We start from the raw sequence: 17,091 nt of genomic DNA, 5'->3' as shown, positions 1-17,091 counted from the left end.
TAGAATGCTTAAACTAGGTATAAGATGTATGCACAACTTTAAAGCCAGCATTTTGGGATTATCCCAGTTGCTAGTGGGTATAAGTTTGTGCTACAAAACGGTTAATTTTATATTATCAGTAAATTGGCATTAAAAACTATAGGCATGTTTAATGTAAGTTAGAACATTTATAGGTTAGAATCAAAGTGTATTATTTGAGCAGAGTGGAGTAAAGGGAACTTCCCATTGTATTTGGAGATGGTATACCTGACCTGGAATTGCTTGGAGAACTTGAATGCCAAATATATTGATCTTCCAGTACTTGCATGAGTACAGAATGTGTGTGTTTGGAATTCTTGCAAACCTTCTAGGATGCTTATACTATTGGGGCTGGCCACTTTAAATTTGTAGCTGCATGTTCCCACCCACTCAACAGTTGTGCAGTTATGTGTTTTTTTTAAGCTGTAGTAGAGTGCAGAGAAGTGGAGTTCTTATAAAGTACTTAGAAGCAAAAAGTATTGGTATGGTGTGTTAACTTGAAAGTGGAATTTTAAATTTATTGTTATAACGGACCTTTATGTGGACGAGTATTGCTTTAATGTTGTGACTGATCTTTAGGTTTTCAGAAAAATAAGATTGTAGGATATTCCTTAAGGTGCTACCTGTTGTTTCAACTATATCTGCTAGAGCAGGTGAATGAAATTGTCAGTAAAAGGTGCAACCTTTTCAATAAATCTGTTCCCTCCTTACCTTAGTTTCTGATTAATAGACAGCAGTTTTTTCTTCTCCCTATACCAATATGCAGACGCAACAAGTATTTATCAAAATAACCTCTTCCACAAAATGCAGCAAAAATGTTGCTGGGTAACTATGTCAGTATCCTATTGATTTATTAAAAAAACAAATTTCCACTTCTGTGATTGTCTATCATTGGCATGTACATTTTGGCAACAGCATGTTGATTTTTCTGATATTCTCATCTGAGTCCTTCAGAAATATCGAACCAACCTGCTTGAATGAAGCTGCCTCATCTTTTTTTTGTTTTCCTGTGCATCTTTTCTGGCATCTTTCTATTTTCAGAGTTCATGTTTTCACTGTTAGATGTGTTTTGTCATTTTGTTTTGGTCACGTTGCCGTTTTTTTTCCTTTTCCTTTTCTCCTGGTTCCTGGTTCCCCTGCATGCCGCTAACTGATTTCATAGTGTGTTAATTGATTTGTGAATTCAGGCTGAATTGCATCATCAGCAGATGTCTGATCCAGACCTACTGGAGGAATCGTCTTCCCTGCTGGAGCCAAGTGAACTGGGACGACCTGCCCCCCTGAGACTTGGGTAACTTCATTTGTTAATTGTTCTGTAATTTTAACTATGGCTTAATTCCTGTGAAGGCTGAAGTACAATTCCTGTGCCAGAATTGCTCAATTTAAGCAACGCGAATGATAATCTATTTGTGACATTACTTTAATGGATGGGTGCGGGAGTTTCATGCTCATTAGTTGAGGTTCCGATGACCTTGTAGATCACATGACCTTTGATTAAAGGAGCTGAACTGTTTATTTTCTTACTCTTGAGTTTAAATTATTTGCTTTTAAGAGCTGTTCAATTTTTTGAACAGCCAATTTGCTTTATTGAGCTGGAACTTGTGTATTATTAATTCTAATTTCTGCACTGAACTGGCATTTATATAGCGCCTTAAATGTGCAAGTCCCAAACTGTTTCATATGGATGCAAAGCCGAAGATGACGACTTTAGGTCAACCCCCCCCCGCCCCACCAACAATGTTTGGCCCAAGAGATTAGTTTTCAGGAGGATCTTAAAGGAAGTGGAGAGTCAGAGGGAGTTTAGGGACATCCCCTAACACCTTAACATTAAAATGTTCATCCTTGTGTTTAAATTGCTTCATAGGATTACCACCTCCCTATCTCTAGACTACAACCTCCTCAGAAGTCTCCATTCCTCAGACTTAGTCCTTGTGCATCTCTCAGCTTTATCTCACCGTCGACAACTGTGCCTTCAGCTATCCAGCACCCCACCCTGTGCACCCCCCCCCCCCGCAGCATTTAAACTTCCTCCTTTTATGAACCTCTTTAAAAACCACGTCTTTGATCTATCTTTTAATTACCCTGCTAATCTCCCATGGCTTGCTATCTATTATACCTGTGGGATTTAGGACATTTTCTGAAGGAAAGATACTATGTAATTGCTTTTGTTAAGCTTTTTTTTGTTGTTGAGGGAATTGTTGACAATGAAGAAAAGAAGCTGGAGCTTATCTTTGTTTTGCAGCAATATCCTAGAGTAGTGAACAGTCTTGGCAGAAGTCAATAAAGCTTGGTATGGTTCAGCCAAATCTGACCATGTATAAGCCAACTAGTTATGTGCAGGATATGTTAAATAAATGCTCCTTGTTCTTGAGGGCATGAACAGGAACAGTGCGTTTGTGAGATTGAAGGCTTTTGGGGCAAAGGCGTCAAAGGTGGAGATGATCAAGCATTTGAACAAATCAACAGCTGCAGAGCTATTATAAAATAGGGTCAAATGCTATGCAGTTAGGAGTTTGACACTGCAGGTGTAAATAATTAGGTTGTTTTTTTTTCCACTGGACATATACAAAATTCAGTTTGAAGTGGGTAGTGAGGAATAGAACTAAGTAGTTGAAGGTTCTTTTGTCAGCCATCAGGACCACTGGAGCTGCATGGCTGTGGAAGGCATGGAAGTCAATGGGTTGTAATGAATATGGTTAACTAGAGGGAAAAGTATAGAAGAGATTAATTTAGAAGAGAGGGAGCAAGCGGAGTTGAGATGGAGATTGAAATCATTTGTGGGCTTGGAGGTTCTGAGGTGGGGGCAATGAGTTATCCTGCTGATAGTGAATTTAAAAGTACACTTTTAAACATTAAAAAAAAACTTTTATTATCATAAGTGTCACCTCCGATTTTGTGTTTTATATATCCTGCTATTATGTGGTAGGATAATGGGTTTGTAGCCATTTCTCATTCTACTTCCCTACCCCCACCTTACGTCAACAAGTTAATAATCTTGAGTTGCTTGGGAGACTTTGAATTGGGGAAGTAACCTGCATTTTTCTAAAGTATTTGACCAATAGCGGCCTCAAGTAGTTTGTTGTTTGCCCACTAGGTTTAGTGTGAGTAGGTGGAGAGTGTGTGTGGGTTTGGGCATGCATATAACCTATCATTTTTAAGAAGAAGTTGGCTTTTTTAAATAAAGTAAAATCAGTATTAAAAAAAAATGATGTGCAGGCATTTCTGAAGTACAGCAGTTAAGACATTTTTCAAAATAAAAACATTGAAGAATGCTAATTGAATCAGTTGGATATGTTGGAAGAATATATAATGTATTTTGAAAAGTGATGCAGATAGAAAAAGTCGTTTTGATTTTTCTGGATTCTGTATCTGGTATTAGAAATGTTGGTTTGTCTGATCTGTTTTGCAAGCTTTGACAGGTCATCCTTACTGCACTTTGTATTTTGCTTGTGTGTACATGCAGCTTTGTGACTGTGTGCATGTGCTTTTATGTATAGCTTTGTGGCTGGAGTGATAAACCGAGAGAGGATCCCTACGTTTGAGCGGATGCTGTGGCGAGTGTGCAGAGGAAATGTCTTTCTACGTCAAGCTGAAATTGAAAATCCCTTGGAGGATCCTGTAGCTGTAAGTGTACGGGGTGAAATTTTAATAAAGTGTCAACTTAAGGTGAAAACCATTTTTTTTTTCTGTAAGGTGTAACCCCACTATTCCTGAGGTTTAATTCTGTGATAACACTGGTTATCGACAACTTTGAAATCAAGTCTTTTGACACTCCTTTATGTAGATGAGCCAGTGTAAACTATTGCAGACACTTTTCAAGAGTCATAGCTCCAGTGCCAGGTGTACAGAATGTTGGCAGCATGAATGTAACCTTAGAACAACTGTCATGGAAACTTTTGGTTCGAAGATAGGTTGGAACGTCTACCTTGGGAGTATTGAGTTATGTTACGGTCTTCAGACATATGTTGACTGGGAAAGTATACACAAGTGCAGTATTCATAGTCAGCAGTTTAGCTGTGACAGTTGTAGCTCTTCTAGGAGATAACATACAGTTGTTTTGGGTTTAAGAACAGTTAAGTGACAAATTTGTGTGGGCTGTCAAGATTGGGAATCTACAATTTGTTTGGTTCAGATTTTAGATTTAATCAGCTGATTTCCTGTTAAAACATAAACCTTTGCATACAACATTTATGACTTTAAAGCCACCAGATAATGCACAGATTTTAAGACAGAGTGCCCATCATGTGGCTGTTCATACTTTGGGTATACAAAGGTTTTTGTGTTGTAAAAAAAGTGTTTTTTAAAAATTTTTAAATGGGACGTGTGGTTTCTGGCAAGGCCAGCAGTTGTTTCCCATCCCTAATTGCCCTTGAGAAGGTATACAAAGTGACGTCACAGAAGGTATATGGTAATTCAGTAGTGGTGGAATTATATTTGGATTTGTTTTGTCTTTTAAATCAACTGAATGCTGGGGAAACATTGGTCAAGGTGGAGCCAGGGGGAGACTGCAACAGTGAATAAAATTGTTGCTAATCATGTTTATGTTTTGGATTCTATAAGCAAGAGGTTCTGGTGTGACTAAATGGCTGCACACACTAAAGGAGTGATTGCAGTTCACTGAAAATGATGCAACCCATGGTATGAAATGAATAGGCTTTCATGCCCAGTAATTAAAGTGGAGTTTGTGTTGCTAATCACATTTCAATTTTCAGCAACCAGGGACAGACAATAAACATGGCCTTGCCAGCGTTGCTCACAAGTAGTAGAGAGAAAAAAACTGAAGAAATTGGCTACTATTGTAAGTGGTAGCTGCCTCAATGTCTGAAAGGGAAAATCATGCTATTTTTCCATTGTTTGTCCCTTCACCCGGGCTCAATAATTTTGATTTGTTTCCACACAATTTTTAAGCCATTCTAAGATGTAATTTGTGCAAGTTTTGGGGGGATTTCAGTTTAATGTGTTCTCACTTTTTAGGGAGGCCAAGTGGACAAGTCTGTCTTCATCATTTTCTTTCAAGGTGACCAGCTGAAAAATCGAGTGAAAAAAATTTGTGAAGGGTGAGATTAATTTTTTTGATCATGTATAGTAACCATTTAATTCATAAGGGGAGCAGTGGCGTAGTGAAATTGCCACTGGACTGGTGACCCAGAGACCGAGAGTATTGCTCTGGGGTCATGGGTTTGAATCCCACCATGGCAGAAGGTGGAATTTGATTTCAATTAATAAAATCTGGAATTAAAATCTAGTTCAGTGGCCATGAAACCGTTGTTGATTGTCATAAACACCCATCTGGTTCACCAATGTCCTTTAGGGAAGGAAATCTGCTCTACCTGGTCTGGCCTACATGTGACTCCAGACCCACAGCAATGTGGTTGACTCTTAAATGCCCTCTGAATTGGCCTAGCAAGCCACTCAGTTGTATCAAACCGCTACAAAGTCGATAAGGAATGAAACCGGGCGGACCACCTGGCATCGACCTAGGCACTGGAAACAACAGATGCTGTTCCTTCACTGTTGCTGGGTCAAAATCCTGGAACTTCCTTCCTAATCGCACTGTGGGTGTACCTACCTCACATGGACAGCAACGGTTCAAGAAGGCAGCTCACCACCACCTTCTCGAGGGCAATTAGGGATGGACAATAAATGCTGGTCAAGCCAGCAGCGCCTACATTCCATGAAGGAATAAAAAAAAAGATTGGCTGTACAGTAGATCCTTCATCAATCATGGTATATTGAAATTGCTGCCTGAAACTTTTAATTTATTAATATTGGAAATTTTTTCAAATAGTTGTCTGGGAAGTTTCCAAATTTGTGTTTTAATTTTCTTGAGCTTTATTTAATTGCTTTTGAAGGTCAAAAGTAAAATTGTAGTAACAAAATGGGATGATAAAAAAAAATCTGATGGAAATCAAACGAAGGCAAAAATGCACAGAAAATACATCAGCAATGGAAGAAAGAAAAGAGAAGTTAATATTTTGCAACCCATGGACTGATTTAAGGTCTCAACTCAAAAGTAACCTGTCTTCTCTATTCAGGTGCTGACAATATACATCATCTTGCTTTGTTTTATTGCATTGCAGTCTTCATGCCATTTTGAATTCAGTCCAACTGATGCACTAAATCCAATTCATTTTTAAGTTGAGCAGTATTATAAAGCTTCTCAATTTAATGGTTTGGGGGGAAAAGACGAACCCACTATATACATCAAGTTCATTCCAAATGAAGATATAGCCATGTAACCTCCTCGGATTTTCAAAGCATTTTTTTAATTGAGCTGTGTTGGCATTAGGTTTGATACAATGCAAAATACAGGAGGTCAGTTGTGGCGTTATACCTTTGAATTTAGAAATAAGGTAAATTCACATGAGTTCCACAAGGTCATATGCCTATAATTTGGCAGGTAGATCCATCGTGTTGAGATAATCTTGGCTTATTGAAGAAACTGATGGTTTAATTAGTAGATTTGATAGTTTGTGTCAGTGTTGCTGACTTTAGCAAATGTATTTTTTTATTTTGTTGGGCCAGCCTTGGAAGTAGAAGTGACTTGGGAAGTGCAGTTTAAAACATGATCTATAGGGCTGAATTTTACCAGCCCCTCAACACCGTGGGTTTTGGCGGGGGGTCCTGTAAAATGCTAGCAGGAGTGGCCTGCCTCGACACATAACGCCGAGAAGGCCCCGCTGGATATTGGCGGCGAGGCCTTGGTGCTGGCCTTCATTACAATATTGAAATTAGAGAAATTGAAATCCAGATTAACCTACCTGCTGCTGCTGGCTGTCCCATGCAGATTTTATGGCCAGTCGGCTGCAACTTGCGAGCTTTCGGATCTACTTTCATCTGTGTTCACAACGGAGAAGGATGATGTAGGTGTAGAGATCAGGGAGGGGGATTGTGATACACTTGAAAAAATTAGCATTGAAAGGGAGGAGGTATTAGTGGTTTTAGTGGACTTAAAAGTGGATAAATCCCCAAGCCCAGATGAGATGTATCCCAGGCTGTTATGTGAGGCAAAGGAGGAGATAGCAGGGGCTCTGACACAAATTTTCAGATCCTCTGTGGCCACTAGAGAGGTGCCAGAGGACTGGAGGACAGTGAATGTGGTACCATTATTCAAGAAGGGTAGCAGGGATAAACCAGGTAATGACAGGCCAGTGAGTCTAACATCAGTGATAGGGAAACTATTGGAAAAACCCCTAGGGCAGGATTAATCAAGGATAGTCAGCATGGTTTTGTCAGGAGGAGGTCATGTCTAACAAACTTGATTGAATTTTTCAAGGAGGTGACTAGATGTGTAGATGAAGGTAAAGCAGTTGATGGAGTCTACATGGACTTCAGTAAGGCTTTTGATAAGGTCCCGCATGGGAGATTGGTCAGAGAAGGTAAGAGCCCGTGGGATCCAGGGCAATTTGGCAAATTGGATCCAATATTGGTTTATTGGCAGGAGGCAGAGGGTGATGGTCGAGGGTTGTTTTTGCGATTGGAAGCCTGTGACCAGTGGTGTACTGCAGGGATTGATGCTGGGACCCTTGTTGTTTGTAGTGTACATTAATGATTGAGACGTGAAGAAAGGAGGTATGATCAGTAAGTTCGCAGATGACATGAAAATTGATGGTGTTGTAAATAGTGAGGAGGAAAGCTTTAGATTACAGGATGATCTAGATGGGCTGGTAAGATGGGTAGAGCAGTGGCAAATGGAATTTAATTTTGACAAGTGTGAGGTGATGCATTTTGGGAGGACTGACAAGGCAAGGGATGGTAGGACCCTAGGAAGTACAGGGGGTCAGAGGGACCTTGGTGTACTTGTCCATAGATCACTGAAGGCAGCAGCACAGGTAGATAAGGTGGTTAGGAAGGCATATGGGATACTTGCCTTTATTAGCCGAGGCATAGAATATGAGCAGGGAGGTTATGATAAAGCTGCATAAAATGCTAGTTAGGCCACAGCTGGAGTACAGTTCTGGTCACCAAACTAAAGGAAGGATGTGATTGCACTGGAAAGGGTGCAGAGGAGATTCACCAGGATGTTGCCTGGGCTGGAGCATTTCAGCTATGAAGAGAGACTGGATAGGCTAGTGTTTTCCTTAGAGCTGAGGGTGGGACCTGATTGAGGTATACAAAATTATGAAGGGCATTGATCGGTAAATAGGAAGAAACTTTTTCCCTTAGCGGAATTGTCAGTAACCAGGGGGCATAGATTTAAGCTAAGGGGCAGGACGTTTAGAGGGGATTTGACAGAAAAATTTTTCACCCACAGGGTGGTTGGAATCTGGAATGCACTGCCTGAAGGGGTGGTCGAGGCAGGAACCCTCACAACATTTAAGAAGTATTTAGATGAGCACTTGAAACGCCATAGCATACAAGGCTATGGGCCAAGTCATGGAAAATAGGATTAGAATAGATAGGTGATTGATGGCCGGCAGGGACATGATGGGCCGAAGGGCCTGTTTCTGTGCTGTATAACTCTATGACTCTATTTCCGAGATGAGACACTGGTGGGGAGGAATAAAATTATCAGTGGGGAGCGGGGAAAACTATACCTATTGGTTGTGGGGATGGTGGGAAGGGGTTGAAGGGCAAAAGTGAAGAGATTGGGCGGGGAAGTTGGGGCTTGAAATAATGTTCATGTTTTTCATATTGCTCAGAAAACAAACATTGGGGGGCGGGAAAGGGCCCCCAGCATTTATTTCAATTTCTCCACTCAATGCAACACAATCTCACATTAAAAATTATAATAATTTCTAAGGGTTTGAAGCCCTTTAAAAAGGGCTGCACGGTGTCATCAGAAGCCTTTGCTGGGGACGCAGTGGCTGCCCCCTCTACGTCATCGGGGATGGCTGCTCCTCACGGAATCACAGAATAATACAGTGCAGAAGAGGCCCATCGAGTCTGCACCGATGCATTTCAACACTTGACCTGTCTACCTAATCCCATTTGCCAGCACTTGGCCCATAGCCTTGAATGTTATGACGTGCCAAGTGCTCATCCAGGTACTTTTTAAAGGATGTGAGGCAACCTGCCTCTACCACCCTCCCATCCCAGGCAGGGCATTCCAGACCGTCACCACCCTCTGGGTAAAAAAGTTCTTCCTCAAATCCCCCTTAAACCTCCCACCCCTCACCTTAAACTTGTGACTCCTCGTAACTGACCCGTCAACTAAGGGGAGCAACTGCTCCCAATCCACCCTGTCCATGCCCCTCATAATCTTGTACACCTTGATCAGGTCACCCCTCAGTCTTTTCTGCTCCAGCGAAAACAACCCAAGCCTATCCAACCTCTCTTTATAGCTTAAATATTCCATCCTAGGCAACATCGTAGTGAATCGCCTCTGCACCCCCTCCAATGCAATCACATCCTTCCTATAATGTGGTGACAAGAATTGCACACAGTACTCCAGCTGTGGCCTTACCAAAGTTCTGTAGAACTCCAACATGACCACCCTGCTTTTGTAATCTATGCTTCGATTGATAAAGACAAGTGTCCCATATGCCTTTTTCACCACCCTATTACCCTGCCCTTCTGCCTTCAGAGATCTATGGACAAACACGCCAAGGTCCCTTTGTTCCTCGGAACTTCCCAGTGTCAGGCCATTCATTGAATACTTCCGTGTCACATTACTCCTTCCAAAGTGTATCACCTCACACTTTTCAGTGTTAAATTCCATCTGCCACTTTTCTGCCCATTTGACCATCCCGTCTATATCTTCCTGTAACCTAAGACACTCCACCTCACTGTTAACCACTCGGCCAATCTTTGTGTCATCCGCGAACTTACTGATCCTACCCCCCAGATAGTCATCTATATCGTTTATATAAATGACAAACAATAGGGGACCCAGCCCCAGCACAGGGGTGGCACAGTGGTTAGCACTGCAGCCTCACAGCTCCAGGGACCCGGGTTCAATTCTGGGTACTGCCTGTGTGGAGTTTCCAAGTTCTCCCTGTGACTGCGTGGGTTTTCCCCGGGTGCTCCGGTTTCCTCCCACAGCCAAAGACTTGCAGGTGGTAGGTAAATTGGCCATTGTAAATTGCCCCTAGTGTAGGTAGGTGTTAGGGAATATGGGATTACTGTAGGGTTAGTATAAATGGGTGGTTGTTGGTCGGCACAGACTTGGTGGGCTGAAGGGCCTGTTTCAGTGCTGTATAAATAAAAATAAAAAAATAAAATTAAAATAAATAAATAACAGATCCCTGTGGTACGCCACTGGCTTCCAGTCACTCCCCCTCCATTTAAATGAGCCCCGCGCGTAATATCGCGGTGGCTTTTCTGTGTCGGAGGGCCGCCGACTTCACAGTGCAGGGCGCTGATAAAACTCAGCCTATAAGCTTTGCGTGGTTTTAAATGTATTTAGAAACTTCATTGAAAGTTTGGCTGTAGAATTCTGGTGACTATTTGTCTGGTTTAGCCCAAGAAGGCAATACTGCAAAATATTATAAAATGAGTTAAAATAATTTCAGGTTGTTATGGATGATTTGAAATTTGATTCATCTTAGCCTTGTGTAAATTGTGATAGACAAAGAAACATTTGATTTGATTTAAAATTGTATACTTTTGCTTACTTGCAGTTTCATTAATGGTTTGGAACAAAATGCAAAGGCAACAGTGGAGTTGTTTTTGTTAAACTCAGGAAACTCCGAGCTGCTGTCAAACTGCTTTCAGTGCACAGATAATTTTTTTGGGTGGGGTGGGGGCGCAGGGGGATGATTACCAATATTGTTTTCATTGCAGCTGAGCTTGGTTGCAGCACTTAGTATTACTAAGATTGCATGATGGAGTACAAAATCATAGGGAGTCAACATTTTATAGGATTCACTTCATAAGCTGGGGCTGCTGCTGATGAGCAGTCTTTAGTTATACTGTTGTAGTTGCAGTGACCTCACTGACCAATGCCCCTCTCTTTTATTTCCCTATATGAGACCATAAAACTAGTGATTTACATAGTAGGATCTGCTTCAAAATCAGTTACTTTAGTTGTTATTGTCAGCACTTTTAATGAGAACCTTGCTCTTACAGGTTCCGAGCCTCCCTCTATCCCTGCCCAGAAACTCCTAATGAGCGGAAGGAAATGTTAGCTGGTGTCAACACACGAATTGATGATCTTCAAATGGTATAGTATTCATTGATCTGTACTTTCATGCCTCGTCACTGTTATGCACTATTTTCTGCATAGTTCAGAGGCATTTTAAGACATCAGTGTAAAAATTATCTAGTTTTCCTCTTAAAGATAAATATCCTTGTTTCTAAATTTATGAGCATAATTTTTCTATTGTAGCATCTGCCATTTTCTGTATTATAGTACAGGAACAGAATATTTGACAAAAGCTGTAACATGAATAAAATCTCATTCTTTTTCTTACACTCCTACAATTCAGCCCACTGGTGAGACTTTTGTGTGTTTTAGTACAGTCACTCCAACAATTAATCTGTTGACCTGTGTATGATAAATGTTTAGCCAATGTATTTCACAAGTGATATTCCACCCCCAAATTAACAAACATTGAGCTGTTTCTCAATTGAAGATGTTGCTTGGAAACTGTATATGTATGTGTCTGTGCATCACCATCATGCTACCTTGGAACACAAATCATTCAAATATTTTGTGTTTGTTTAAAATCTAAGCTCCCTTTCATCAGCCACACATGTTTTGAGTGCCTGCCATTGTTTCATTAGAAACTTTTTATCAACCACTTAGAAATTTTACAAGAACTTTGAAGATGGCAAGAGAATTTGTGTTTGTGAATATTAAGTTAGTCAGGCTATGGTCAATATTTGTGAATGCACTATTTTACTGAGTTAGCACAAGAATGCTCTGCTATTTTCAAGTAACGGCTTAGACTGGATTGTTAGAAATAAGTGAAATGTAACTGCTCAGTTTCATTACTTTTTGATTCAAATGCTTCTGGTTTCTTTTGCTGCCTTGCCCTCCTCATGATTGGCTGAACTGAGTTCTACAACTCATTCTGTGGGGCAAACCCAGGCCTATTAATCTAGTACATTGCATAAATTCTGTAAATGTGAAACTGTTTGATAAAACTTTCTTTTTTCTCTCCAGGTCTTAAATCAGACTGAGGATCATCGTCAGAGGGTTCTGCAGGCAGCTGCGAAGACTATTCGTGTATGGTTTATTAAAGTACGGAAAATGAAAGCAATCTACCATACCCTTAATCTTTGTAACATTGATGTCACGCAGAAATGTCTAATCGCTGAAGTCTGGTGTCCAGTTACTGACTTGGATTCAATTCAGTTTGCCCTCCGTAGGGGTACGGTAAGTCACCATTAATGCTAATTCAAGTGAACTTAAATTCAGAAGTTTCTGTTTTGCATTCGGTCTCTGTGACTCATGTACCCACGTTGCTAAATTATCAGACTGCTTATCTGGCATCCAGTATTCGATGAGCAGAAATGTACTCCAATTAAGTCTTGGGAAGACAGAAGCTCCAAACTCCATTCCCTCGTAACCAATTCTATTCCTCTCCCTTGTGAACCTTTTCTGCACCCTCTCTAGCTTAATCACATCTTTCCTATAGTGCGGCGACCAGAACTGCACACAGTACTCCAAATGCGGCCTCACCAACATTATGTACAACTGTAACTTGACGTCCCAACTCTTGTACTCAATGCCTCGGTCGATGAAGGCAAGCATGCTATGCGCCGCCTTCACCACCCTGTCTACCTGTGTTGCCACTTTCAGGGAACTATGTACTTGCACCCCAAGGTGTCTCTGCTCAAAAAGACGCCCCAGGGCCCTGCAATTCACTGTATATGTCCTGCCCTGGTTTAACTTCCCATAATGCATCACTTCACACTTGTCTGCGTTAAATTCCATTTGCCAATCCCTTGCCCACTTTACCAGTTTATCTATAGTCTGTTGTAACCTTAGACAACCTTCTTCACTGTCCACTATATCGCCAATTTTGGTGTCATCTGCACACTTACTAATCATGCCCCCTACATTCTCATCCAAGTCATTAATATATATGACAAACAACAGAGGGCCCAGCACCGATCCCTGCGGCACACCACTGGTCACTGGCCTCCAATCTGAAAAACAACCCTCCACCACCACCGTCTGCCTCCTATCACCGAGCCAATTTTGTATCCAATTGGCTAGCTCACCCTGGATCCCATGTGTTCGAACCTTCTGGACCAGCCTACCGTGCGGGACCTTGTCAAAGGCCTTGCTAAAGTCCATGTAGTCAACGTCCGTCGCCCTGCCCTCGTCAATCCTCTTGGTCACCTCCTCAAAAAAACTCAATCAAATTCGTGGGACATGATTTCCCACGCACAAAGCCATGTTGACTGTCCCTAATCAGACCTTACCTTTCCAAATGCATATAAATGCTGTTTCTCAGCATCCCTTCCAATAACTTTCCCACCACTGATGTAAGGCTCACCGGCCTGTAGTTCCCTGGCTTATCCCTGCTGCCCTTCTTAAATAAAGGCACAACATCAGCTATCCTCCAGTCTTCCGGTACCTCACCCGTGGCTAACGATGATACAAAATTCTCTAAAATAAAAGCAAAATACTGCGGATGCTGGAAATCTGAAACAAAAACAAGAAATGCTGGATTCACTCAGCAGGTCTGGCAGCATCTGTGGAAAGAGAAGCAGAGTTAACGTTTCGGGTCAGTGACCCTTCTTCGGAAGGGTCACTGACCCGAAACGTTAACTCTGCTTCTCTTTCCACAGATGCTGCCAGACCTGCTGAGTGAATCCAGCATTTCTTGTTTTTGATACAAAATTCTCTGCCAGGGCCCCAGCAATTTCCTCCCTTGCTTCCTATAGCATCCTAGGATACATCTGGTCAGGCCCTGGGGATTTATCCACCTTAATGCGCTTCAAAACCTCCAACAGCTCCTCCTTTTATAATGTTGATATGCTCCTTGATATCGCTGATCCCTCCCTTGAACTCACTAGCTTCCATGACCACCTCCACGGTAAATACAGACGACAAGTATTCATTTAAGACCTCACCCATTTTCCGTGGCTCCACACGTAGATTACCACACAGATCCTTAAGGGGACCTACTCTCTCCCTAGCCTCCCTTTTACTCTTAATATACTTGTAGAATCTTTTAGGATTCTCCTTTATCTTATCTGCCAGGGAAATCTCATGGCCCCTTTTCGCCCTCCTAATTTCCTCAAGTGTACTCCTACATCACTTTTATGCTCCTCGAGGGACTCTCTTGATTCCAGCTGCCTATACCTGGCATATGCCGCCTCCTTTGTCCTGACCAGACCCTCAATATCCCTCGTCAACCAAGGTTCCCTCAACTTGCCAGCCTTGCCCTTCAATCTAACAGGAACATGCAGGCCCTGAACTCTTCCTATCTTTCTTGTAAAAGCCTCCCACTTGCCAGACGTCCCTTTACCTGTAAACAGCCTCTCCCATTCAACTTTTGAGAGTTTCTGTCCGATGCCATCGAAATTAGCCTTCCCCCAATTTAGGACTTCAACCTGAGGACCAGTCCTATCCTTTTCCATAACTATCTTGAAGCTAATAGAGTTATGATCACTGGTCCCAAAGTGCTCCCCCACTGGCACATCAACCACCTGCCCAGCCTCATTTCCTAGGAGGAGGTCAAGTGTAGCCCCTTCTCTAGTAGGGCTATCCACATACTGCTTCAGAAAACTATCCTGGACACACTTAACAAATTCTTCCCCATCTGATCCCTTAGCACTAAGGCAGTCCCAGTCAATATTAGGGAAGTTAAAATCACCTACGATTACAACCCTATAATTCCTACACCTATCTGTGATTTCCCTACATATATGCTCCTCCACTTCCCTCTGACTATTGCGGGGCCTACAGTATAATCCCATCAAAGTGATCACCCCTTTCTTATTTCTAACTTCTACCCATATGGCCTCGCTGGACGTTCCCCCCCGGGATATCCTCTCTAAGTACTGCCGTGATGTCCTCCCTAATCAATAGTGCAACTCCCCCTCCTCTCTTACCTCCACCTCTGTTACCCCGGAACATTGAGCTGCCAGTCCTGCCCATCCCTCGACCATGTTTCCGTAATAGCTATAATATCACAATCCCATGTACCGATCCATGCTCCAAGTTCATCTGCCTTACCTGTAAGGCTACTAGCATTAAAGTAAATGCAGTTGCACATCCCCGATTTTAATTGCTCCACCTTTAGTGGCTGTGCCTTCAGTTGCCCTGGACCTAAGTCCAGACTGGCCAAGAGAGTGTGGGAAAATGGCGCACTGACACGGAACACAACAGTCCGAGTGTATCAAGCCTGTGTCCTCAATACCTTGCCTAATGGCAGCGAGGCCTGGACAACGTATGTCAGCCAAGAGCGACGTCTCAATTCATTCCATCTTCGCTGCCTCCGGAGAATACTTGGCATCACGTGGCAGGACCGTATCTCCAACACAGAAGTCCTCGAGGCGGCCAACATCCCCAGCTTATACACACTACTGAGTCAGCGGCGCTTGAGATGGCTTGGCCATGTGAGTCGCATGGAAGATGGCAAGATCCCCAAAGACACATTGTACAGCGAGCTCGCCACTGGTATCAGACCCATCGGCCGTCCATGTCTCCGCTTTAAAGAAGTCTGCAAACGCAACATGAAATCCTGTGACATTGATCACAAGTCGTGGGAGTCAGTTGCCAGCGTTCACCAGAGCTGGCGGACAGCCATAAAGGCGGGGCTAAAGTGTGGCGAGTCGAAGAGACTTAGCAGTTGGCAGGAAAAAAGACAGAGGCGCAAGGGAAGAGCCAACTGTGTAACAGCCCCGACAATCAAATTTTTCTGCAGCACCTGTGGAAGAGCCTGTCACTCTAGAATTGGCCTTTATAGCCACTCCAGGTACTGCTCCACACACCACTGACCACCTCCAGGCGCTTACCCATTGTCTCTCGAGACAAGGAGGCCAAAGACTAAGCTCTGGAATACCCACCCTACACCTCTCTGCCCCTCTACCTGGCTTTCCTCCTTTTAAGATGATCTTAAAATGGATCTCTGACCAAACTTTTGGTCATCTGACCTAATCTCCTTCGGTGGCTTGATGTCATATTTTGTTTATAATATGAAGTGCCTTGGGAGTTCTATTACGTTAAAGGTGCTATATAAGTTATTGTATCTCACAGGCACTCATAGCAATTGACAAAGGCTTAATCTAAGTGATTATAAATTCCATGATAACACACTCGAAAAGATTCTGATAGTATGGGCTTGATTTCGCCTTTTTGCGCTTCCAACTTTGTTACTGGAACATTTTGTTAGCCATTCAACAAAAATAGTTACAATAACTGTCTTCTAAGATGTATATATTTCTGGGTAATTTTTTGTTTTTAAGTGCTTCTGATTTCTCTTTCTCCTTGTTTTCCTCATCTCCTACCATTGGTGCAGCTGAGTTCCTTCAGATGTCCAGGTCCTCAGCCCTGGATTTCCCTTGCTAAACTTCTCTGCGTCTCTTTTTAACTATTCCTTAAAATGAACTCAGTGATCAAGCTTTGTTCACCTGTCCTGCTTTAGCTCAGTGTCAGTTTCTGGCTGATTACACCCAATTTCTGTATAGTAAAGCCAAATTCAAAGTAGGCTTCTCTTCTGTGTTGCAACCACATGCCTTAATCTACATCTCAGATGTGCACCAGCATGAGTTTTGCACTTTTCACATTGACAATCTACTCGGGTTTTGAGTGAAATTGACTTTTGTACACTGGGCTGGCACCCATGAGAAACTAATGCATTTGATGTAGTCTACTTGGATTTTAGCAAGGCTTTTGATAAGGTCCCACATGGCAGACTGATCACAGAAGTAAAAGCCCATGGGATCCAAGGCACAGTGGCAAGTTGGGTCCAAAATTGACTGAGGTGGGAAGCAAAGAGTTATGGTTGATGGTTTTTTTTTTGTGACTGGAAGGCTGTTTCTTGTTGGGTTCTGCAGGGTTCAGTACTAGGTCCCTTGCTTTTTGTGGTATATACTGATGATTTGGACTTGAATGTAGCAGGTATGATTAAAAAGTTTGTAGACCATTTGGAAATTGACACGGTTTATGAAGGAGAAAGCTGTAAACTGCAGGAAGATATTCGATGAGTCAGGTCGGCAGAACAGTGG

General features: G+C 42.3%; 1 protein-coding gene across 3 annotated transcripts in view; it reads left to right on the top strand.

The window, feature by feature from the left end:
- The window catches only part of LOC137348150 (V-type proton ATPase 116 kDa subunit a 1), an 84,544-nt gene that overhangs the window by 16,758 nt on the left and 50,695 nt on the right, over positions 1-17,091 (top strand). For 2 of the 3 annotated variants that reach the window (XM_068013410.1, XM_068013413.1), the window contains 5 exons: positions 1,206-1,309; positions 3,516-3,642; positions 4,993-5,075; positions 11,029-11,122; positions 12,068-12,280. In XM_068013410.1, the coding sequence (XP_067869511.1) occupies positions 1,206-1,309; positions 3,516-3,642; positions 4,993-5,075; positions 11,029-11,122; positions 12,068-12,280 (621 nt within the window). The remainder of the gene's footprint in view (positions 1-1,205; positions 1,310-3,515; positions 3,643-4,992; positions 5,076-11,028; positions 11,123-12,067; positions 12,281-17,091) is intronic. The other variant, XM_068013411.1, reaches the window with a different exon arrangement.

This window comes from Heterodontus francisci, chromosome 33 (genome assembly GCF_036365525.1).
Source record: "Heterodontus francisci isolate sHetFra1 chromosome 33, sHetFra1.hap1, whole genome shotgun sequence".
Taxonomy (NCBI): domain Eukaryota; kingdom Metazoa; phylum Chordata; class Chondrichthyes; order Heterodontiformes; family Heterodontidae; genus Heterodontus; species Heterodontus francisci.
The sequence above is the reverse complement of the archived record's forward strand: the minus strand, read 5'-3'. Positions and strand labels throughout refer to the sequence as shown.